This window comes from Notolepis coatsorum, assembly GCF_963971535.1.
Source record: "Notolepis coatsorum genome assembly, chromosome: 6".
NCBI lineage: Eukaryota > Metazoa > Chordata > Actinopteri > Aulopiformes > Paralepididae > Notolepis > Notolepis coatsorum.
The window spans coordinates 140,892,678-140,918,415 of NC_140170.1; the positions used below are offsets into that span (position 1 = coordinate 140,892,678).

Genomic DNA, 25,738 nt, shown 5'->3' on the forward strand with positions numbered 1-25,738 from the left:
GGTTGGGGGTTTTACATCCACTTCTACATAATCCATGTCTCAACCCAGCATTAAATAATTATAAGGACAGAATGACCAGCATTACAAATTAGTCAGAAACCTTTCGTTTTGTGAAAAGAGCAGGTGTTGCTAATGTTTTTGGTTAAGTACAAATGTATTAGCTCTAAAAAAAGTTTTTCGTTTTTAATATAAACAATGGTAATGAACAGGTGCCCATGTCTAATAATACCTATAATTCATAGCAAACTGATTAAAGTCGACAATCGAGAACTACAGAATAATTGACCACCAGATTCTGGAATTGTGCGCATCTCTACTAACTGCCAGGGCCGTTTAGCTGTACATAATCTGAAGAGCTGAATATATTAAAGGCATCACTGGAAGCACCATAGGTTGAAGCTAGATCAGACAGCGTCATTGGCATGGCATAGGGCTAGTCAGGTTTTGGCCAAACTGCATGTCTTCAATTGTATATAAACCCAAACCAAACCATTCCCACTACCTATTGTAAAATAAATGTAACCATTTTCTTCAGAGTCGTCCACTTGCACATGCGGCCCACAAAACATCCTATGTGAGTGAGTGTGACCATGGCGGCAGTCCAGTCACCCCAACTAGCAGCTTTAAGCGATGTGAGATTGCCAGTGAAATCACCTAAACAGATTCAAGGAGATTGCCTTGATCGCAAGTACTGTCTTTTGCAGTCTATGCTAAATATTAATAAGGTGTGAGTGAAGGCATAAATTGTAAAGCACTTTGGATAAAAGCGCTATATGAATGCAGTCGTTTTACCATTTGGTCAGGATTGTTACCTGAAAAGTCAATACTTGTTGAAAAGATGCAAAATATTGGACCATACGAAGCCCACCACCACCAATTCATCTCGGGTCTTGATTTGCAGGGCTTATGACTTGAATTAAAATCACAACACAATTATTCATAAAAGTATTTGTATTTACAGAGGTCACTCCAAGTTATACTTAACACAGTAAGCTCATGGGGACAAAACAACAGGCGCAAGCATGTACAACAAAGATCAACTGAGAGGTTGTGTTGGGGATGTTTGGGACTGATCTTCAATATGGAATATAAGGGGAAATTATGGCGTTAAGCTCAAAAACATTCATAGTGTGAATGAACATTAAATCAAAGATCAAACGGGTGGCAAAAAAGTCCCTGAGTTATTATTTAACATTGCAAGATCAGAGAGCACTTGTTAAAATTATGTTTAAACAGTAAACCAATTGTAAATGGGATAATATGGGCATTTAAAAAAAATTTAAATTACATTTCATGTAGAATACACAAATAAAAAAGGGGGATAAAACAATTCCATAGGTTGTGACCAAACAAAACTGAAAAACAAATTAGAATATTCACATCATTGATCCCGTTTGTGGAGAATTCCTTCACCATGCATCGGACCTTTCCTTACTATTCTTTTAGAGAATCATGCAACAGCCTCCTAGAAGTTTCAATAGTCTGCTTTTACCAACGTCATCTTGGCACCAGAAAAGTTTACGCGCCCTTTCACTAGTCAGAGATGTAGATCAAATGGCAAGGTGATCCGCCGCTTTTTCTTGATCCTCCAATCACAAATGTTGCTTTCCTCAAACAAACTATGTTAGATAGGTCAATTAAGTACAGAAAGTAACAGATTGAGGCTGACAAGGCCATGTTTCTTAGCTATTCCATTTGAGCTCGACCCTCCTTTGCATACATAGTATACAGATTTCACTTCTCTGCATTAATGATACATGATTGAATAGCAAGCTGGCCATGTAAAACTGATGACCTCTTTAACAAACTCAAGACAATAAGTTACCCAAGGATGTTCTAGATTAGAAAGTTTAACATTTCCAACCAAAATGGCAGCTGGTTTCAAGTTATCTTTCAGGACTTGGAAAGATAGATGTCCATAACATGAAAATGAACCAAAAACAATACTATGGAACATCACTTGCATCATATAATCATCTGTGCAGAAATGAATAAAATTCATTTAAGAAATATTTACATGGGGGGGGGGGGGGGGGGGCTCCTACAAAACCACTGCTAAGCTCACCGGCAGCTAATCCAACACACCTATCTTGAGTCGGTCAGAGTTATTAAATTAAAAATTAACATGGGCTTGGGGCAAAAATTCCCTTAAAATGCATCATATGCTCTTGAAAAGAGTTATGGGGGCAAAAGAAAATCCCTTTTTATTTATTTTTTTCATGTCACGAAAATATCTGAAGGCATTAACATTAAATTATCAGACATAATCAAAAAGAATATAATACTACAATTCCGCTGATGAGTAGAAGGCGTGGTTTCCCATGTGGTCCCACCTACCATCTGAACACTAGCTACGCCTGCTGCCAGCGATGTGGAGGACCGATAACAGACACGCAGGCTGGAGCACTTTCTCACCGTAACAGAACAAAAGAGCACACAATTCCGGTGGGGGGGGGGGGGGGGGGGGTCACCCCAGCAAACATGTTAAAAAAAAAGGGAAAAAATGAACCCAGTGCCAATCAATGACTAATACATTTAAGAATTGTAAAAAAAGAAAAAGAAAGAAAAGAGTCAAAACATGATAAATGCTCATTTTTTGTTTTTGTTTTGGTGAATGCTAATGGGACGTATTGTCAGGTAGATGGTGATAGTCTGACAACTCTCATGATGGCCAGCTGCTGGGGAGGTCACTGGTTGTATGTTTAGTAGATGTGGACGAGTTGAGGTGTCAAGGGGTTCCAAATTGTCAGCTTAGCCGTCGATCATCTCAGACAGTTCCTGCAGCAGGTCCTCCTCTCCAATGCCGTCCATATCCTCCTCCAGGTGGTCTCCTGTGAACTCGTTCATCAGCTCCTCAAAGTCGTCCACTACGGATGAGGTGGAGGTGGCGGTGACACTGGTGGTGGGAGGTGCGCGGGAAGCGGCCGTGCTCAGCCTCCGTGTCCTGGACTGGGTGGGAGACTTCATGATGGGGCTGAAGGGAGAAAGGGGTAATATTTTATTTTTCAGCAAGTGTCAAGTATGACTTCATCTCTTCTCATTCTTCCAACTAACTTGTGATGTTTAGTGTTCTAATACAAATATATATCACTCTAGGTAATATAAAACCAACAACCACATATTTCCAGAGAACTTCTAGGAAAGACTTGACTATGATGTGGACCTACTTCAAACTAGGGCTGGGCGATAAAACGATAATTATCGCAATATATTTTAATAATCTTTATCGATTGAAAAAAATAAAATCAATAATATATATATTTTTTAAATAATGTTTGTGACCTGCAACAGGGCAGTTTTAAAACCAGAGACAGTGGACAGACTTGTCTTTCTTGCCTGCAACTTAAAGTAATGGCTTTGCTTGTCCAAATGCTGACCAAATTGATTTATTTTTCTCTTGTCCATTTATTTTGTTTACTTTCCAATTTAAAATAGTTTGAAACCGTCTGTACACAGTAGGCTATGTGTGCTAGCAGAGATAGTCTCCAGTCGCGAGTCACGGTGCAAATGTGCGGTGGTTTGTCCACCATGTCCACCAATAAAGCACCAAAAGATAGAAAAGAAACTAGCAGAGCCAGAACTATTCAACTCCCTTGGAGCCACAGCCAGCAGAGAAGCCTGTTTACTTTAGCTTTCAAACCAGCTGCAGCCTGAGAACTGGAGTGTGAGGGGATGTAACACTAAAGATGGCGGCAACGACAAAGAATTGCTGCAAAATAAACATACATCTGTTTAAAAAAAATTATAATCTTATAATATCGATAATTATCGATATCGAGTGATATAACATTATCATATAGTTAGTGATATTATTTTTGGCAATATCGCCCAGCCTCAAACCATGCCCTCTATTCTTGATCCTCCAATCACAACTGTTGCTTCACAGGAAAGCAACAGTTGTGATTGGAGGATCAAGAAAAGAGGGGTGGAGTTTTGAGACGGGTCAATACTGCAGCCCCTGCAGTTAGTTCCCCGTGCACATAAGGAATCCATTCTTTACCTTTGAGGGACGACACTGGTCTCACTGGCTGCAGCTGTAGGGACAGTGGTAGTGACAGCGGACAGGGCTTCGACCGGGCTGTGCTGGACAACAGGGACCGTCTGGAGCTCCTCTCTCAGGGGGCTAGCGTTGCAACCCAAGCCTGACAGGGTGGGGGGGCTCCTGGGGACTGCTGCGTTCACCCGAGACTCTGTGCTGCTGGATGAAGAGGGGGCCATCTGTGGAGGAGCCATCAGTGAGGATCAATATCAGTTAGTTGCATTACAATTCCCACACTATTTCCCTGCCCCTTTCTGCTATACCTACAGTACACGATCTACGGCAGGAAACACGAGTGCGGGTCAACTGACCTTTCGTTTGCAGGGAAGGTCCTGCAGTGGCTCCTCCTCCACTGTGGAGGCACTGTTCAGAGGTTTGACTGCAGCAACGGCAGACTGCTTTGCCGCCTTCCTCTTCTGGCCCGGTTTCACCTGCGCCGCAGGCTTCATCATAGAGGGCTTCACGTTCAGTTTAGGCCTCACTGGAAAAGACAATCAAGGGGTCAGATGTGTACGATAAAGAGGAAAATACATGTATGACGACACCTACAGCCTTGTTCAGTCCATTAACCCTTTATCTGCCGGAGCTTATTCTCATCCTTGTAGCCTCTCTGCCAGCACTATTTGTCTATGTAGATGTTAACCTTCTTTGCAGGGCTATAACTTTTTAAATTGTATTGCTAAATTGACATTACTATGGCCCATTCAACATCAATTATCTATCGTTCAGGATGTAGGAACGTTTAACTTTTTCATTCACACAAAAATACGGTCTCGAGTAGAAATATGTTTTAATCGTTTTCTGCAGTATTTCATAGAACGTGAGTTATAGCCATAAATGCATATATTAGATCATCAAATGCAGTTTGATACCGATTGACGCCAGATAAAAAATTTCAACTGTACATGGTCTTAGACGTTATGCCTCATCATCTGATGTTGACCGGAGGGAGGGGGGGGGGGTATCGTTTATAATTCCGTGGCCCACGTTAAAGCATTTATGTAGTATGGGTGATATATAGATCAGAGCAGTTTGTATCGAAAATGGTAAACAAAAACACTGAAACTCAGCCCGGTCTCCTCTTACCGTTGGGTGATGAGCGTGGAGGAAAAAGATCGCTATTATGGGATGTTGATCTATGCGATCAATTTCCAGGTTGTATAATACTATATACGTCCAAATAATGTTGTTTATTGAGTTATGCCAACGGATCGCTATCCAGTGTGTCAAGATGGAGTCCGGCGAGTGATAGCGAGTGGCCGGACGGCATAGGGGAAACACCAAGCACTTCCGGCCACTTCCGGTTTTGGCAACTCGCCGATCGGCCACCAGGTGGCGGTATTGAAGCGTTGGAGAGTTGAGCGGAGATCTACAGCACCAGTCAAGGATCCGTGAGTGAAATATGAATACCATGACAGAAATTTGAAATATTGATCTCAAAGACGCTGTAAAACGTCATTGGCAGATTACGCATGGCGAGGAATGACGTGGTAACACGTTATTGGCGAGAAAAGGGTTAAATGGCATGTTGTAAAAGTTGTGACAAATTTCACACAGATGTGAAAATTGTGGCCGATACCGATAACAGATATTAATATTGCTGTTCTGGCCGATACCGATATTTACCGATGTCGATATCTCTGTATAGAAAACACTTTATGATAATCAAATAAAGAACTATTTTCCAAAACATTTTTTACTTTTGTAATTTATTTTCATAAATGACTGATATTTTTAAACAATATAAGACCAAAACATGCAGTGTTTCCCCTATATGCATTCAGCAGCGGTGCAGCGACCGCCGCTGCTATGAACTAGACTATTAAAAAAAAATTAAATATATATATATATTTTTTTATATAATTTCATTTGGGCTGTGGGGGGTGCTTAATGTAAAAGACTGACCTGAGGAAAAGGCTGCAGGGAGAAAGCACTGCAGTCTAGTCGATTTTGTGTTTTGAGCACAAAGTTCATCATAGATCTAGCCTCTTTATTTTGCTCTCAAAGTGCACCAGATTGATGCATTTAACTTTAAAATGTAAAAAAAGAGGCACAGCACCGCTGCTGATTTTTTTTTCAGGGGAAACACTGACATGTTAAATGAAAATAAATATTTAAATAAAAATACATTGTACAACAGTTCAAAACTTGACAGTAGTAGGCCTTAAATGGCCAAAGCCAACAGTATTGGTATGTATAAGCATTTATAAGATAACATGTGAAAATGGAGCCAGAACAAACTGAACAGAGACTGGCTTTTGCAGTCTTCTGAATTGTAAGTACAGTACCGGTAACTGCCCAGTACTTTAGGGTTAGGCCAAAACATGTTAAATGAAAATAAATATTTAAATAAAAATACATTGTACAACAGAGAAAGTGGTATCGAATCTCTTGTTCACGGCTTCAAGCAGCGCAGACTTGGTTGTTTTTGGCTGTCTTGTTCAAGAAAACGCTTGAGTGCCACAACAGATGGGCGATCACATCAGGAGGTGTAGCTGTATGAGAGCTAATCTCTCTTGTCAATTCTTCAAAGGGTGCCAGGAGTGTAGTCATTTTGTCAATGAGACTCCACTGGTTTGCGTTGAGAAATACAGGCAGTCCATGGTCAACCTCGTACATAACCAGTGCGCGCTTCTGTTCCAGGATAGTTCTCATCATCATGAATGTGCTATTCCATCGCGTCGGGACGTCCTGTTGTAGCATCTTGATCTTCATCCCCATGTCTCTCTGGATGTCTCTCAGCCGAGAGGTACTAAGGGGGGAGCTTTTAAAATGTCCAACTATTTTTCTCGCTATAGCCAAAGAGTCAATGACGCTTCGCTGGCTTAGTACTGCATCGTGCACTGCCAACTGCCCCAAATGAGCCATACAGCCCAGGCTTTTAAGACCACACTCCTCCATTGCCTTCACCATATTGCGTGAGTTGTCTCGAAGCACGACGTGCACATTTTCTTTCCGGATTTTCCATTCAGTAAACATGCCGTCAAACGCACTGGCTATGGCGATACCTGTAATAAAATTATAAAAAACGTTTAATCAGACACGTTAGCTAGCTGGCACATGATAATAATACATGGGTTTCTGGCAACGCACGAGTCTCAGGGCAGAAAGCAGCCGAGACCCCATAGAGAGAGTGTATATACCGTAATTCCTCTAATAGTGACCCGGGCTTGTATTTGTTTCAACTGTAGCGGGTACCAGGCTTTTATTAGGAGGAGGCATGTATAAGAGAGAGGCATATATTTCAAATTTTCAAACTGATCATAATGAATAAATCAACATTTTGTGTCAGTTTGAACCCAGTAAAATGTACTGGGTTCATTTATTGAAACCAAGTACTGTATGAAATAGTAAACAGTGCAATTACAGGTGGTCACTGGTCATTTCAACGTTTTCAAAGTGAAATCAAGTAACTTTACCATAGCAGCTCCGGGTACAGTAGGTAGCAACGTTAGCTCTCATAACGTTAGCCAGTTAGCAGCTCCGGGAACAGTAGGTAGCAACTTTAGCTCTCATAACGTTAGCCAGTTAGCAGCTCCGGGAACAGTAGGTAGCAACGTTAGCTCTCATAACGTTAGCCAGTTAGCAGCTCCGGGAACAGTAGGTAGCAACGTTAGCTCTCATAACGTTAGCCAGTTAGCAGCTCCGGGAACAGTAGGTAGCAACGTTAGCTCATAGCGTTAGCCAGTTAGCAGCTCCGGGAACAGTAGGTAGCAACGTTAGCTCTCATAACGTTTCCACTCGGAAAGTAGTGTCTCCATCTCCTCGCTCACTTTTGTCACTCCTTCAGTTATGCGTACCTCAAAACGTCCTCTTTAAACTTAACGTCAAACTTTCGTCTCTGTTTAGTACCGGTAGCCATGCTTGCTCTGTTGTTGTGTTACGTGCTGCGTGCGACCTGTGTTCCATACGGAAGTAAGGAGAGGTTCGCTCACGCGTATATTAGTAACCCGGTTTGTATTAGGAGGTCGGCTTATAATTGCTTAGCTCAACAGCGCACCCGGACATTAATAGTCAGTTTTTAATTGAATACAGGTCACTATTAGAGGAAATACGGTATATATATTTATATAGGGCAAATATAAAGAGGGCATATATACCGTCATCTTGCACTATGACCTTTTACACTGCCAGGCATCAGGGCAAAGTATACTTGCCCAGATGCTTGATCTACTGTGGCGTTGTCTGTGTTTTTAGCTTATCTTTTACGGGTACGGTATTTACGTTTCTCGCAATAATAATTATTACATTATTTTTTGTGGACAAAAAATAGACCAGTCTATATTAGATATTAATTTCCCCTAAACGCTACCTGCCTCAACAGAATCCGTGCATTGGTTATACTTATCCAGATATGAATTATCACCTGAACGAATAATGCGTAAGCGGCGTATGTGTTTTTAGCTTATCTTTTACAGTGGATTTTACGTTTTGGGCAATCTGTTATTAGAGGCTCAATTTTCCATGGAAGAAAAAATACACCAGTCTTAGTCTATATAAATAATTAAATGCATTTGAACAAGAAACCCATGTATAGACATAGCAGGCTAAATGGCTAAACAATTGCCAGGCCTACCTGTATGCGAACCAGGGAAGTCTTGGGCATGTAACACGGCTCTCTTCATCTCAAAGTTTTCGTCTATCCACTGAGCCGTGAGGCTCAACATGCTGGCTTGGTTGAGGTCTGAACTCCAGATATCCGTTGTAAAACTGATGTCATTGACATTGCTGTCGAGTAACTTGTGGACGTGGGTGGCTACGATATCGTGTAAGGCAGGCAGGGAGATATCCGCAAAGTAGCGACGACTTGGCTGGTCATAGCGAGGCTCAGCAACCTCAAGCACCTCGCTGAATCCTTCGTCTTCCACTACTGAAACCGGTTGGTCATCAACAGCGATCATCTTGGTTATTGCCATGGTCAATGCCTTTTGCTTCGGGTGGTTCTTGTGGAATTTCTTGTTCTTTTCCAACGCTTGTTCTATGGTGCTAGTGCTACCGACTGGTGCTGGTGCAGCTGCCGTAGCTTTCTTCCGCTGCTTGTTAGCATGAGCTAGTTTATCATATTCTTTGTAGACTTCGGGATGCTTGTTTTTTAAGTATGTTATCAAATTTGTTGTATTGAACGATTTTACATGAACTCCCCCTCGCATCACCCGGCCCTCACAAATCATTGCATACAGCATAGCGAGGATCCTCTTTATACTGTGAAGAATGACCAAACAGACGACATCGCTGCTCTCTCACCAATTTTTTTTTTGCGCCTCCAGCAGTACTTCGGCACAATGACGTGCCGTGTAAAAACAAACATCCCCGGCCCCACTCACATCTAAGCCTAGACACACGTCAAATACACAGGAATGGTCACATCAGCCTGTTCACATCGGCCCTATTTTGACATCGGACCGATACTGATGTGTAAAAAAATTACCATAATCGGCCAATATTATATCGGCGGCCGATATATCGTGCATCACAAATTTGTATCCAAAAAACCAATTGTGGTTTCAGTAGAATGAAGATATCCAACAATAAACATGGCTGAGGTGCAGCAGGGTGAAACAAGATAGGAACATAATAGGGATTGTGATGGGGACAAGAAAGGTGCTCCCCAAAATCTTTATATGACACAAAAGCCCCCAGTAGAAAGATAATTTCATAGCCCAGAGTGAAAGGAAGGTACCTTTGGGTTCAGTAGTTTGTCCAGGGGACTTTTTCTGTGCAGCATGTTGTGCCATATCAAAAGGAGGCTCCCCCACAGAGGGCCCAGGAGATGCTGCTCCTCTGACATGTTTGGCTGGTGGCGTGAGCCCTGGGCCGTTCCTCTTCCTCTTGCCAGGGGAGACGGTGGGGCTGCAGGAGGCAGAGTCTGCCTGCCGGGGTGGAGAGGTCTGCTTGGGAGAGGTTGAGGCGATGGCCAGAATGTCGGTAGTTGTGCCGTTCACAGGCAAAGCGGCCCTGGTTCGGAGGCTGACCCGTTGGTTGACAGGACACTTTGGAGCCTGGGTGGGGGCTTCGGAGACAGGAGTAGGAGAGGAAAGCGGAGCAGCAGCTGGGGGCGTCACTCTGGCTCTTATAGGTATCTTCCTCTTGAGGGTGGGACCTGCCGCTGGTTTCTGAGCTGGTTCTGCTTCAGTGGAGTCTTCAGAATGGCTGGTGGAAGAGGCATCCTCTTCCACTTGTTGCTTGCGTAGGCGCTTCTCGTGCATGATCTCCTCAAAGGTTTTGACTTTAACACCATTGCTGGAGTTGGAGCTGGGCTAAAAGACCCACAGAGAAGAGAAGGTATTTCACAATCACCCACGGTAAATATTTATCATCTATTGTAGGCATCGACAGAATATCGATGTCAGTCTCACCTCAGCAACAGTCGTAGTAGGTTTTACAGTCTTCTCCGTCGGCTCAGCTGACCTCTGTGTCGTGTTGCCAGCTGCTCAACGTGAAATGATACGAGTTAGAAGCTTCAGAACATGTCATGGTAGTTACACAAGCAAGTAAAATATGACAGGAATAAAGCCAAAGCATTAATTAAACTGAAGAACAAGGAATACTAAAGGTCAGAATGCAATGGAGGACATGTGGAACTGATCAACTGTTTAAGACCCATCTTACCAGGAGAAGCGGGTTTAGTCACGTGTAGCCGGGGCTTCTTAGGAGCGGGGTCTTCAGAGCCAGAGGCTGGGCTCTTGCTGCCGTCGGCCTCCTGGCCCTGCATCCTGGCTGCCTTCTCCCTGCGGATCTCCTCCAGCGTCTTCACTTTCAACTCAGCCCCAGGAGGAGCCACTACACTGGACACAGCTGTGTCTGTGGAGCCCTGAGTCTTTCCTGGAGAATCACCAGCAGCACGCTTGGCCCTCTTTGGGCTGGGAGCCTTCTGCTGCTGTTGCTCCTCCTCCTCCTGGCGTTTCTTCTTGGCATGAAGGACCTCAGAGAAGGTCTTCATATGGCTGATGGAGGAGGCTCTGACACTGATGACTCTCTTAGTGCCCTTGGTTGGTTTGCTGGAGATGTTTTTTGTAACGGCAGAGGCAGGAGGGCCGTCTTTCTGGCTCAGAGATGGAGCCTTAGCCGCCTTCTCTTGTCTGATCTCCTCCAGGGTTTTGATGCGGATTTGCCCAGACACCTTCTTCAGCTCGCTGTTGATCTCAGCTATTAGGAAGGTTAAAGAAAGATTATAATATTAATATAAAGACAAAATGACCGAAACTAGCCAGTTTTTTCATGACTTTCCTAGACTATTTTGTACCTGGTTCAGGAGCGACAGCTTGTTCAGCAGGCAACCCCAGTCTTTCTCTCACTGGTTTCAAACCTAAAGAACAAGAGAAAAACAATCAGTTTGACCATCATTCTTTTCAGACACTACAACATTAAGACAATTTAACACAATATACTTTTGACAAATGCTATTTCTAATAGACACCATTTCATGCAAGCATTCAGAGTGCAACTCGTAGCTAAAGTAAAGCACTGTTTAGTATACATCATAGTATATAGCAGTGTAGGGCTGTCTTAAATACTTCAAAGCTTCGTTCGATGGGCATGATATTCGAAGGGAAAATAAAATTTGAATATATTAAAAAGAAAAATCAACTCTGCCTCCCTTTGTTAACTACAACAAGCAATGCCGGTTGTTATTTAACACTATGCCGTCCGTCCACGAGTATATACGTGTTTCGGTGGCATGCGTTGTGGACCAGAGCCACGTATATAGCCGTGGCAAGTTGTTAGTTTTATTCCATATTTATAACGCTATTAACGTCCGTGATCGAGATCCATGACCTACCCACATATTTGATTTTCGAAACATGCAATACCGGCCAGATCCGCTTAGGGGCGACATCGCTCCACTGCAGTATCATTGAGGGGATTTAAAAAAAAATTATTTTACAGTCCTATGGGCGGATCATATGAGCCTCGATTCCAAACGAAGACCCTCCATCTTTGATCCAGTTACCGAACGTATTTTTCAGCCTGGAATAATGGCATTTATGATTAGCCAATGGACATATCGATCTACCAGAATCCGATGACTAATGAAGAAATGCTGCCGGGGATCACATGGGCTGACGGTAGGACACTATTCCCCCAAATTACAGCTGGATTGGACATTGTTTTAAAACCTAACGTGATCGATCAGTGAACATGGCTGATTGAACGCACACTATATTGCTAATCAATAATACTAATCGGCGTTCCCCGCCGCCCCCAATTCATCCATAGATGCTCTGTAATAGTCTGGATGCTACGCAGTTTGTTTTATTTCATTCGTATATATACAGCAGAAATGGCGCTTGATATAACGGCGCCAACGTTTAGCCTATTATCTAGGTTCCTGGAAAAAAGACTAGACGAAAAGCGCGATAAACCTTATATTCACGACGCTATAAAATGACAACCAACCGATGGATTTTTATTTTCTTTAAGCCATTATGAAGGCACGGTTTATGCACTCAAGTGACAATGAGAATGGACAGATAGCAATACTATAAATGATATATATAGCTCTTAGAAAGTACATAGGTTTGTAAACAAACCGCTGTCCTCTGAGGCATAAATCGCCGCAAGAGTGCGGACGCCAAAGTGTTAACACTTTGGGTGCCGGAAAACGCTTTATAGCGTCATTCCCGGCCATGCTCAAGTTGCCGAAGGACGCTTTACAGCGTCTTTAATATCAATATTTCAAAAATCTGTGATCGGATTCATATTTCCCCTCCGCTGGCCTGAGATCCACCAGGAGGACCCACTGAGCTCTCTGGCGGTTCAGGAGCGCCATCTGGTGGCCGATCGGCGCAATCGCCAAACAGGAAGTGCTGTGGAGGTTGTGCTGGTCGGCCATATTACTTCCGGGCACTCTGTTTGGCTCCCGGCACTCTGGCTCGTCACAATATATAGCGATCAATTGCCAATAACTCGATAAACAACATGATTTGGACGTATATAGTATTATACAAGCTGGAAATGGTTCATCAGGATAAACATCCCATAATCGAAAACGGTCTACACCACGCTGATCGTCCAACGGCGCGAGGAAGATCCGGTAAGATTCAGCGTTATTTTTGAACGTGTTCCATATAAACTGTTATGATGAACATATGACCCACACTAGATGAATGATATAACGCTGCCCACGGAATTATAAACGATCCCCCGCCCATCATCAGATCATACGTAGATCATTCTAGAAGTACGTCCAATTGAAATTTTTTATATCGCCCCGATTGCCATCAAATTGTATTTCATCATCAATATAATGCATTTGGGGCTATAGATCACGTTCTGGAGAAAGCTGCAGAAAGAGATGAAAACATACTTATACATGATTAGACTAGGGATGCACCGAAAATTCTGCCACCGAAAGTTTTCGGCCGAAAATGGCCAAAAATGGCCTTTCGGCTTTCGGCCGAAAGAGTTTTTTCACCGAAAATATATCACCGAAACAGAAGCAACCTAACGCGTGTTGTTGTGATGATGTAATCAAAACGCGGATTCATTACATGCGCGCTGTGAGCTCTTCAGTCCTGCGTGATACTCCTCTTGGGACTCGGGAGCAATGCATCTCCTCGGGAGTCGCGCTGTTTCTACAGTATGTAAACTCCGCGCGCAACAAGTCCAATAAATGCGTCTTTAACATACTTTATCCTTATTTACTATATATATCACTGAGTGATCTAATATGCATATTATTCAGAGCGAGAGGGGGAGGGATTGTTTCTCTCACATTGACGCTGTCTGTCCTGCGTGATACTCCTCTTGGGACTCGGGAGCAATGCATCTCCTCGGGAGTCGCGCTGTTTCTACAGTATGTAAACTCCGCGCGCAACGAGTCCAATAAATGCGTCTTTAACATACTTTATCCTTATTTACTATATCACTGAGTGATCTAATATGCATATTATTCAGAGCGAGAGGGATTGTTTCTATCACATTGACGCTGTCTACTGTGCCAAAGTCATCTGGGGACTAGAAAGGTGTAGTCAGAGTCTCTCTCTCTCTCTCTCTCTCTCTCTCAATACTGTACAGCTCAATACACACAATTGTTAAGGGGATGCAGACCAGAGAAAGACTTTCGTCTTGTTTACATCAGGGTCCCCCATTTTCAATTAATCAGGACATATATGACATACATGACATACAGATAGACAGTACTGCTACATCTATACATTTATGACATACCAGATTTGCAAATACAGTACTGTTTGTGATACAAAAAGACCCATAATAGCGATTATTTATTATTTAAGTTAAGTTTAGCCATAATCATATATTTTTCCATAATCAGTTGGCTGAATTGGTAAAAAAAAATCTATTCTATGAATCATTTTCGGCCTTTCGGCTTTCGGCCAACTGTTTCCTATTTTCGGTATCGGTTTCGGCCAAGAATTTCCCATTCGGTGCATCCCTACATTAGACCATACTTTACTATGAATATGTGAATGAAAAAGTTTAACGTTGCTACACAATGAACAATACATATAGGACTTTGAATGGGCCCTAATAATGGCAATGTAGCAATAGAATTTAAAAAGTTATAGCCATGCAAAGAAGGGGTACTTCTCCATAGACAAATAGAGCTGGCAATCTATGGTATATCATGAATTTAACCCATGGCACCCAAAGTGTTAAGATGAGGTCGGACTCGGCACTGACAGATGTGTTCATTGTGCTGCTTTTATAAAGCCTCAAATGACGGCTTACAATATTTCATGAAAGCAAAGTGTTTCGTTTGTATAACATTTTAAAAGGTTTAAACTTTACAGCACTGACAAAGTTGAACAAAGTGCTGTAAAAGTGCCACAACAAAACAAAAAAAAAAAAAAAATTATTTAATTTATGTCTCGCCCCTTCATCAACGGAATACACATCTCACGACATCCTGCACAGGTATAATCGTGGAGACCACGTCTGGTCTTTTGTGAGTCAGACGAGCGCAAAGTGCCGCGACGTGCGTGACGGCCCATACACATCTCGGAACAGCTAGCTTTCTTTCAGAAAAACGACTTTGGAGCAGAGAAAACTGCAACCAGTCAACAAAAAAGGACTACATGCTTTGTTTATTGCTGCCAATTGGATCACACTGGATTAACACATCTGGCGCCAATAACGTCGTACAACGTGTTTCAAGGTCATGCTAATTCTGCCAAACCACGGCGTACGACGTTATTGATATCATATAAACATTTTTAGCCATGGTATTCATAATTCCCTCACCCAGCCTCGGCTGACACAGTGGGAGCCGCTTCAATACTGCCGCCTGGTGGATGATCGGCGAGTTACAACCGGAAATGGATCTCTGGTGATCTCTGTGCATCTGGAAAATGCGTGCGGCACTCGCATATTGTTGCAGGACTCTAGACACATATCCGTGTATATGGATCACTGCCATAACTCAATAATCGATATGATTTGGGCGTTTAATATTATTATACAAACCGGAAATGGATCTAGTAGATCGCCGTCAAATAAGTGGGATCTTTTTCCTCCAGCCTCATCGGCGAACGGTAAGAGGACAGTAACGATACTTTCAGCGTGTTTGTTTATTATTATTAATGCAAACTGCTCTGATCAATAATATATCACCCATACCACATAAAGCATTTACTGACGATCACGGAATTATAAACGATGCCCCTACCCCCCGTTCATCCGCGCATGATCAGTCATAACGTTTAGGATCATGTAAAGTTGAAATTTTTAATATAGCGTGTATCGGCAACAAACGGCAGTTGATAATCTATATATGCGTTTATGCCTATAACTCACGTTCTAGGAATTACTGCAGAAAACGATAAAAACATTTATATTCTAGACGGTATTTTCGTATGAATCTATGAATGAAAAAGTATAATGTTCCTACATCCTGAACGATAGATAATCGATGTTGAATGGGCCATAGTAATGTCAATTTAAAAAATGTTACAAGTTTACAAGTTAAAGTTAAAAGTTAAAAAGTTAAAAGTTAAAAAGTTTACAATTTAAAAAGTTATAGCCCTGCAAAGAAGGTAAACATCTACATAGGCTTAGAGTGGTGGCAGAGAGTGGTTGAGACGGGCAAACTCCGTGGCAGTTAATGTGTTAAGAAACTCCGTTTGTGGCACTCCAGGATAATCAGCTGAGATTTTTGGGTATTTACTCTGCTTGATGGCTTTTTGTAGGAACAGAATGTTGCAAAAAAATATATTTGCCACATAGAAGGGCTCATTGTGCTCTCTCTTTCGGGAAAATTGTTCAGAAATTGTTTAGACAATTTGGCCAACTCGATCCAAGATCCGTTCATAAGCATGACGCAACAGGTACCCCACTGTCTGAGGCGCCGATTGATCTTTCGTGTGACGAGCTACTGGAAGTAAAGTTCACTGGACAGGCCCTCGCAAAGTTCTGGATATCAGTCCGGAACGAGTACCCAGTGCTGTGTAATGCTGCGCTGAGAAAGCGTGTCCCCTTCGCATCAACATACCTCTGTGAGGCCGGATTTTCGGCACAGACAAACTTTTTTTTATGCAGATCTCACCTCAGAGTAGAAGCGGATTTCCACCTCTTTCTCAGCACAGCATGGAACTGTGTTCAAATGTACAAGCACACCCTTCCCATTAAGTCTAGTTTTTTTTATTCTTGAAAAGCGCATGTGAACGGATTTTCTTTTTTGTATGTTCTGGCAACATATTTTGGCTAAATATTTTATAAATGTGTATAGAGAAACAATTCCGTTGCTTTTGTTGATAATATTCATTAATTTCATTGATAACAGTGCTGTCATTTCATTTTCTAATAAATATGCATGATCAAGTTCAACGTGTGCTTTTATTTTGATATTCCTTATTTCCATGTTGAAATTATGAGATACATTAACACATTGAGTGTCACGGGCGCGTTTTGTCGTTAGTTCATGCTGACCTTTGAGTGCCCCCGACGCTATATAGCGTTTGTCTTTTTTTTTATTGGCGATTTGAATTAATATTTCATCAATCGAGCCTCACGCTAGTGTTGCATACTCTCTCTGAGCTCAATTGGGAAGATACCGCCCCCTATCGTCTCTCCCTGTGTAACTGCACCCCATTACTTTACACTGACGAAGGGGGGGTGGCCAGTTTCCTCATTTTACTTTTCCCTCAAGCCAACTGAAGAATCCATTGTGCTCGCCGGCCAGAAAACTCGTGGATTATGTATTTACAGTACCCAACACTGTAATCAATAAGCGTGATTGATATTTGGAATGGCGATCAGGAATTGGAATAATCTTTTTGGATAACATCTGATCTCGGGTAAGGAATTTATTTTACCAGTCTTAGGATAATCAGAGCCGTTTTCACAGAGATATAAGTGTTTGCCCTATGCGCGTGTGTGCGTCTGTGTGTGCGCCATATCGATATTTCAGCCCGCCTCTATAGCGTGCATAAGTACACATACTATCGATAATCTAGCGTTTATTTGAAAACGATTCATAAATAGGCCGAAAAATGACAACGTGTTTGTGTATTCCAGAATATTCCAGTAAATGCCTTTTATCACGGAATCTATATATTTTCCTTGAAAACGAGGGCTTTTCAAAATGCTATAAAAAGGAAATTAACCGATTAAAAAACAATCAGTTTCGACAATGTTGACTGCAAACAAGTCATTGATAAGTGACAGGCAGGTGTTTTATTGCCCATATTATTTTAACATAATATAAGTGATAGGTCTGATTACACCGTTTACTTTCTTAATTATATTCAGAGTTAATTATATTGTGTTTACACGGTTTATTTTTATCTTTACTATAATTGTATTGCCTATATCCGTCTTTCTACTATTACCATGCCCATACCTCCACTCCCCCGTCCTGCTATGATGCCCGAATTTCCCCAAGGGGATCAATAAATGAATATCTCACATTATAAAGGGACACTTGTTATGAATCGACATGATCAAGTATTAGCTTGGTTCACCCAATAGACCCGTCGCTAAAACACGCCCCAAAATAGAATTTGTCCAATCATATCACAGGAAAAATCCTCGCTGCAGAAACCTCTGTCAACTCGGGCAACTCGGTTTGTGGGCTGTATCAAACCAGATGGCTGTGATCAAAACCACTGTGTAAGAGTTCAGTTTATATGTTATTATCGACCTAATATCCGATGGTGAAACGCTGTGCGTGGGATACCTGTAATTCGGACACCAGGTACCCTGAAAGACTAATGGAGGAGTATATTTCATACCTTTCCCGAAGCCCAAACGAAAACTAGAGAAATGCAAGCGATGGATTATGTTGCGTCATCGACCACATACACAACTGAATGTGAAGACCATTACCAAGGACACTTATGTTTGCTCAAAGGTAAGGTCAATTCATAAAGACATAATATTTGACGACATGTATTAGAAACGTAGACCAAACTATTAGTTTGCTAACGTTTGACTTTGACTGCGAACTAGCTATCGTATATCCAGCCCAGTTAGCTAACGTTAGCAGCTAGCTAACGGTAGCTGCCAACATGTAACGATACCGCAGATATTTCTGCATCATAACGTGAGCCTTCTGTATCATAAGGTTAGCTTTCTGCATCATAACGTGAGCCTTCTGTATCATAAGGTTAGCTTTCTGCATCATAACATGAGCCTTCTGTATCATAAGGTTAGCTTTCTGCATCATAACGTGAGCCTTCTGTATCATAAGGTTAGCTTTCTGCATCATAACATGAGCCTTCTGTATCATAAGGTTAGCTTTCTGCATCATAACGTGAGCCTTCTGTATCATAAGGTTAGCTTTCTGCATCATAACGTCAGCAACGTTACCGCAAGCCAGGTGCATAACAGTGGAAATGATGACCAACAAGGAGTTATAGTTATAGATGTAATGGATAACAGACAACAGAATACTAATAACATGAATACTACTACATGCACTAAGAATGCTCGATGCACTTCAGATGCCATAGTGCCACTTGAAACCAGTAACAACAGGGACGATGTAAATAAGTCCTGGACTTTTCGTTTTATCCCTGACAAGGCAAACACAAATGTTGATCTGTCAAAGTTGTTATGTTTGTTGTCAATAAAATCCACTTTGAGCTGCATTTTATGTATGAAAGATGCTCCATAAATGAACTATTATCCGTCTATGCTTAGCTAATACTCAGCTTTTTGTGTTTTTTTCACAGAATGAGGTGTGCTGGAGATGTTACTGCCCTCACAGAGACGACACAGGTCAACCCAAAACAGGACATGAGTGACAATGAAAGAGGTCTGATTTATGTTTTTGGACTAAAGTGAGCATCATGGAATGTGTGCAGCTTTACAATCATGTCATTGATGAACTGAATATATTAGATAAGATAGTATATAGAAGTATAATACATTATATAAGTGTGTGTGTGTGTGTGTAAATGCAGGGATTAAAGCAAAAAAAAATCTCATGACTGACTTTTTTTTCAGGCCAAGTCTATTCTTATTTTAACCTCCACTGTATTTTTTTTTAATAGCGTTAGCGTTTTAAGGGAGCCTACTTGTAGAGCCTACTGTCCTGACTGTGACTATAGACCCTACTGTTGTGGTTGTTGTGCCAGGCAGGGAGGCTGTGTGCTGGAGAGCGTGAATGCAAGTCTTGTGGCTAGCTTCTGATTGATGGCGAGCTAGCACCCTTTTCCCATTACTTTGAACCATGAACTAAAAGGCTTGTTATCATACAAACAAGGAACTAAACACGTTTCGCAATTATGCCACAACAATGTGGAACGCCCTAGCCACAGCTGTAAAAAAAAATTGAATCCTCAGTGTTTCCCACAGGATTTAGTGAGACTGGTGGTGGGTGAACCTCTGCCCCTCCAGAGGGGTCCGGGCGCATGCCCCCTCGGATTTTTTTTTTTTTATAAAGTTAAATGCATCAATCTGGTGCACTTTGAGAGCAAAATTAAGAGGCTAGATCTATGATGATCTTTGTGCTCAAAACACAAAATCGACTAGAGCATACATTTGAGCCATCAAAGAAATTAAGCAAAAGTGGTTGCCTGTGTTGAACTAGTTTATTTTTTTAGAAGAAAAAAAAATAGACTGGATTACTATTACGACTACTACCAGTGCCAATACTACTGATACATCCCTATTGGCAAACTTTATATATTTATTAAAAAAGAAAAAAAATTATAAATTAAAATATTATATAAATATAATCAAATAGACGGAAATCCGTCTCAAGACGGAATGCTTTAATGCCTGGTGTAAATGAATGAAACTAAATATGTAGTTTGCTGATATACACAAAATGGGTATATTTATGTTGATTTAATTTGGTTGTGTTGATGTTTCCATTTTTGCAAAATGGGTATATTCTGTTTGGTTTTACACAATAAGTCTATCGGTGTGTTGTGTGTGTGTAGGGGCAGGTATATATACGATTTTTTCTTCTTCTTGTTCCTTTCGGCCATGGTATTTGGTGAATTATATGAATATGTACTGTTGGACTGTGGTAATTCCATGTACGAATAAATAAATGATGAAATGATGAATATATTAACTGAATAATATCCCTCTCTCCTCATTCACCTCTCCCCCTCATCCCTCTCTCCTCATTCACCTCTCCCCCTCCCCTTATCCATCACCCCTCTCTCCTTATCCATCACCCCCCTCTCCTCCCCTCTTACTCCAGATGAGGAGTGCCGGCCTGTGTGGGCACCAGGCTCCCCCAATGGAAGGTGGACATTACTAGAAAGCTAAACAGAATGCTTAGGAATGTTAGAGGTTCTAGATAGAAGGTTCTACTATGAAATCATCACCAACGTTCCAGAATGATCGGGCAGAACTAAGGTTCTAGAATGTACTGCCATGACATCACACACGTTCCAGAATGTTTGGGCGGCAAACATTTTCTAGAATGTTCCTAACAATAGGTCTGTGGGTGAATTATGTACCATTACAATCACTACAGTACTGTATTAAGTTTCAAAAGTAAAAGTACAGTACATATTCTATAGGGTGTTCTTGTATTTCAGTGCATTCAACCCTCGATTGACCTGAAGGTTGTTAAAGTGGTCCAGTTATGCTGCTCTGTGTCCCTCAGATTGCTGGTTTACAATGTTAAAGTACTTAATCTTCATCAACAGTTGCTGATATTGCAAATGTCAACAGACCAGGCTATTAATCCATAATGGAGGTACTAGAAGAATATAATTTTAAATTACCATAGATGTATCACAACAACACATGATATTGTTTGCTATTCCAGTTTATATCGTACATCCATTTGTGTAACTGTAAATCCATGTATATTTATTGTATATATTAAAAATAGTGGCTATTTATGTACACTTTAGTTGTGTTTTTTCTTTTCTAATCAGTGATCTATCTTAAGAATGTGTTGTATATGCATTTATTTATATTTATATTAAATATAACTTATACTTAGTGTTATAAGAAAAGCTATGTGCTGACCTGTACCCATTTACTGTGATTTACAGGTATTTTGGTAAATGGTAAATGGCTGTATTTATATAGCGCTTTTATCCAAAGCGCTTTACAATTTGTTTCTCACATCTTACCCATTCACTCACATTCACACACCGACGGTGGAGGCAACCATGCAAGGTGCCAACCTGCTCATCAGTGTCTTGCTCAAGGACACTTCGACACGCTGCCCGGGAGGAGCGAGAATCAAACCAGGAACCTCCGGATTACCAGACGACTGCTCTACTCCCAAGCCACTGTCGCCCCCTATTAGGTCTATTTTATTATTAGGTATTTTTACTTTGGTCTCTATCACTATACATTTATAGTTAGTGTAATCAATCATTTGACCTGATGTACACTAGAATGTGCAGCATACCATTCTCTGACGTCTCAACCCTTTATGGAGGAGGATTGTTGGCAAGTGACAGCTCTCACTTTTTTCCTCATTCTAGTGACTAGTGACACAACTGTCGGGTCTAGCTCGTATACTGCGTTGGACCACTAGCCTTAAACTAAATGCATCAGCAATAGTAGTAATCATGGACTATCGTCATAGTTCTTGTAATCTTCAATCAAGTCAACTGTAAGTAATGCGACGTTATCTATAGCTAATGCTTGCATCACCATGGAGGTCTAAGGTAAATGTGTATCTCATGAACGTACTTTTCCACTGCATATTGTAACCCTCTCGGTCTGCTTCTAGATGAAATATTTGTGTTATCTTTAAAAAACAGGTCTATTACCTGCTGTGGTAAATCTCCCGCGACCTAGCCCCTTTCGTGACTGTGAAGCAAGGCTTGCATCACAGTCAGGAAAGGGGCTGCCTGCAGCCATCATCAACGAGAGTCATTCACGGTCGGCTTAGCTTGTCCGAGGTTTCAAAGGGGGCGTGGTTTAGCGACAGGTCTATTCAGACAGGTAGGCAACGGTATGCAACAAACAGTTACGCTAACTCAACACCAACATTCAGATTGTGTCGAGAATGTTCTTCCATGACGTTCACCTTTCTGAGGGGCCATCTCCATCTCCTCTTCGTCCACAACTCTGCCAAGACGCTCAGCCAGGCGGCGTTTGAGTGGTGGTTCTCCCACGGCTTGAGCATCTACAGGTAAGAAGCAGGTTGTAAGTAAAAACCAATATCGCTAGCAATGAGAAATCCTTCTAGATATGCCAAATTAAAATACAAACATACAAACATTTTAAAAACACATTTTTTTTTTTATTATTATCTTTTCCCCCCTTCCTTTTCCGTTTTTCTCCCATCCCAATGTTAGTCGTTATGCCAATTCCCAATCCCCTTCCTGGTCGTTGCGCACTCTACCCCCTACCGTCGGTCTGGGAGGGCGGAGACTATCACATGCTTCCTCAGACACATGTGTAGCCAGCCCACCGCTTCTTTTCACCTGGCAGCATGGACTCTCACTGGGAGAATGTACCGTGTGGAAGGTCACACTAACTCTCCCAGATCCTTCCCTCGCTGTGCAGGCGCCGCGACCGAACTGTAGGAGTCGCTGTTTACAACGACCAGGACCCACCCATGCCGGCTTCCCACCCGCTAACACTGCCAATTGTGTTAGTATGGACGGTCGGCCAAGCCGGATTCGATGCCACTGGCCCTGTGGTGGTAGACGCTTAGTCCGCTGCGCTACCCGGCCGCCTAAAAACACAATCTTAAAGTCGCAAGGATGTTTAGTGATTTGCAGCAATGAGAATGGAGGTTTACCGTTATCAAATATCTTTTTCCCAAGTCTTTCAGCTACACTGCCTCTCAACCTTACGGTTTCTTCAAAGATAATCGGATCTAGATAGAAACGAGAAAAACATTTTTTAAATGAGGACCATTTTGATTCAGATGCACTCATTTACACCACCAAATGAGCTGATTAACAAAGGACTATGGAGAACAGACAGGTTATGGTTACCATCTCTAGCTGTGAAGAGAGCCGGTCGAATCAAGGACTGCATGTTCTCCTTCTCTCCATTGTTCCTAAGAAAAGTAGGAGTGTCACTCTGGAAAGGATAACCCATTCTGTTCATGCTGGCCTTCAGAGCCTTCCTCAGTCGGATCTCCTCAAGGGTGCTGACTCCAAAGTTCATCGATTCACCTGCAAAAAAAAAAACACTAGTCAATCAAAGGAGGATATCTAAACACTGCTATCCTGAAATTGAGTTGGATACAAAGTTGCAATAAACGGTTTCATTGTGGACAGATTTATCGGTCGGCTGTCTTTCTGAAATGTTCCTCCCGACAGGTCCAGGGGCAAGGATGAGGCCCCTGAACCAGGTTTTAAGGGAGGGGTGTATTCTACCCTTCTGTAATGGCCACTCAAGACACATGACAGCCTCGAGTGGGCAAAGCGTGAAGGGGTCATCAAAAAAAAAAGACATGTCATGGTTTTCAGGTCTTGGTTGTCATTTCCATAGAGAAACGTCAAGGGGGCACTCCTCTAAATAGATGGTAGTTATTTTTATTTTGTGTGTGCAATGTCTGAGGTCCAAGTCTCACCCATAGAGATGCATAGAGATAGAGTGTGCACTTATGAAGTATCCTGTTCACCGCACGATGCCATGAGTAAGATGATCTTCTACAATCTGTGGAGGGGCAATTTGACTGTTCTGTCGTGTATATTGCCAGGTATTAAAGTTCTGAGTTCCAACCATATTGAATCTCAAATGAGGAAGCAGTTGCGTTGTCTTCTGGATAGAAAGCTTTTCTGAATTTGCCTCCAATGGTAGCTATGTGAATGCATTGGCTATACTGTGTAGATAGGAACTCAGGAACTAGAGCTTTAGGCCCCGTTTAGACGGAAACGCTAGCAGGTGAATCCGCAAAAATATTTTTTCGGATGTGCCTTTTGTTTATACGGCAACAGCGTTTTTACGGGGAGAATCCGCAAAAAAGTGAGATCACCTTCCTGGGTGGAATTCCTAAAAACGATAAACCTTTGCGCCATCATCTAAACTGTCAAACCGCATAAAACTATGACGAAAGGGTTGTCAAGGCTCTCGTCGCGTACTGCTTACATCACAGGCATGCGCCAGACGCCAGTAGCCTAGAAGCGTAAACAAAGCATGTCTGGTTCTATCCATGGCGATCACCTGAAGGCTACATTGGCAGTACTTTTAAATACACAAGAATATGTCCCACGGCTATCGCAACTATTAGTGACTGGAGCCACTGTCTGTGAGTGACTCTGCTTTGGTCCAATCACATTCCCCCACCCAGTCTGCGAATCAGAGGCAGAGTAGGGCGGGTCTTCACAGCACGTCTGGTTGTCTCAAACGACCTGATTGGCCATTGACGTTTCTGGTCATGTGACATCTGCGCCAATCTTGTGACAGCGGGGCTCCGTCGTCTCGAGTCTTTACAGCCTCGTCTGCACGCAGAATTCCATCCCAAAACACTAGTCTAAACGCAAAATTAAAAGTGAGACCGCAAGACAACTTTTGCGGTTTCTGTTCAGACTCTCTCCGTCTAAACATGGCCTTAATCTCTTAGGAACTACACCCTTTAGCTTTAATCTCTGGTCTCACCTGAGCTGGAGCCTCCAGGCAGTTTCCTGGGAGAGATGAGCCTGGTTCCATCTGCACCAACCTTGCCGTCCTCTCCCTCCTCTGAGAACTGATCTGAAAACACAAACATAAAAAATGGAACTCATCTCATTATGATGCAGAGTGTAGAGCTGCCGCGATTACCGCATTACCGCGGTATCGCTGTTACATCACGGCCACCGCAGAGTAGGCTGAATACCGCGTCACCGCTGTTTTTTATAATAATAATAAATTACCCTCCTCTCGTTGGGCTTGCGGCTCTGCCGATATACCCTACTCGTCTATCGAGGTTCCAAGCGACCCTATTGGGTAACAGAAAAGTCACGTGAAACATTGCAGACCACTGATTGGTCAGAAGAGAGACGCGTCACACGTTTTTTACGTCCTGAATGTCAGCTCATCACAACACGGCTAATAACGTTAGCTTTAACTCTCCGCCGGAGTGGACTACCATCGCTCTTCAGGAGTACTAAACGAGACATAATGATTTTACTGTCTGCAACGAATGTTATAATAAAAGCCCTTCGTTCTATACACTTGTCTGATTGAAAACTTTATTAACAGACCGCAGAATGGGACAACTCAGCACGCTCTGAGCAAAGAAAGGAACTGAGATATGAATAGAGTATTGCTTGCCTTGCTAATGGTCCGGTAAATACGCTGATGTTATTGAACGTATAACTATATAATGTTAATGCCACAAAACGAATGCCTTTATTATAAAGTAGTAAC

General features: G+C 42.1%; 1 protein-coding gene across 3 annotated transcripts in view; it reads right to left on the reverse strand.

The window, feature by feature from the left end:
• Positions 1-939: 939 nt before the first annotated feature.
• Positions 940-25,738, reverse strand: part of zc3h11a (zinc finger CCCH-type containing 11A) — a 35,203-nt gene continuing 10,404 nt past the window's right edge. For all 3 annotated transcript variants that reach the window (XM_084316969.1, XM_084316968.1, XM_084316967.1), the window contains 11 exons: positions 24,989-25,081; positions 23,377-23,559; positions 23,178-23,255; positions 22,458-22,556; positions 11,283-11,345; positions 10,649-11,185; positions 10,396-10,466; positions 9,720-10,296; positions 4,351-4,520; positions 4,001-4,218; positions 940-2,974 (listed from right to left, as the gene is read on the reverse strand). In XM_084316969.1, the coding sequence (XP_084173095.1) occupies positions 2,752-2,974; positions 4,001-4,218; positions 4,351-4,520; positions 9,720-10,296; positions 10,396-10,466; positions 10,649-11,185; positions 11,283-11,345; positions 22,458-22,556; positions 23,178-23,255; positions 23,377-23,559; positions 24,989-25,081 (2,312 nt within the window). In that variant the 3' untranslated portion in view covers positions 940-2,751. The remainder of the gene's footprint in view (positions 2,975-4,000; positions 4,219-4,350; positions 4,521-9,719; positions 10,297-10,395; positions 10,467-10,648; positions 11,186-11,282; positions 11,346-22,457; positions 22,557-23,177; positions 23,256-23,376; positions 23,560-24,988; positions 25,082-25,738) is intronic.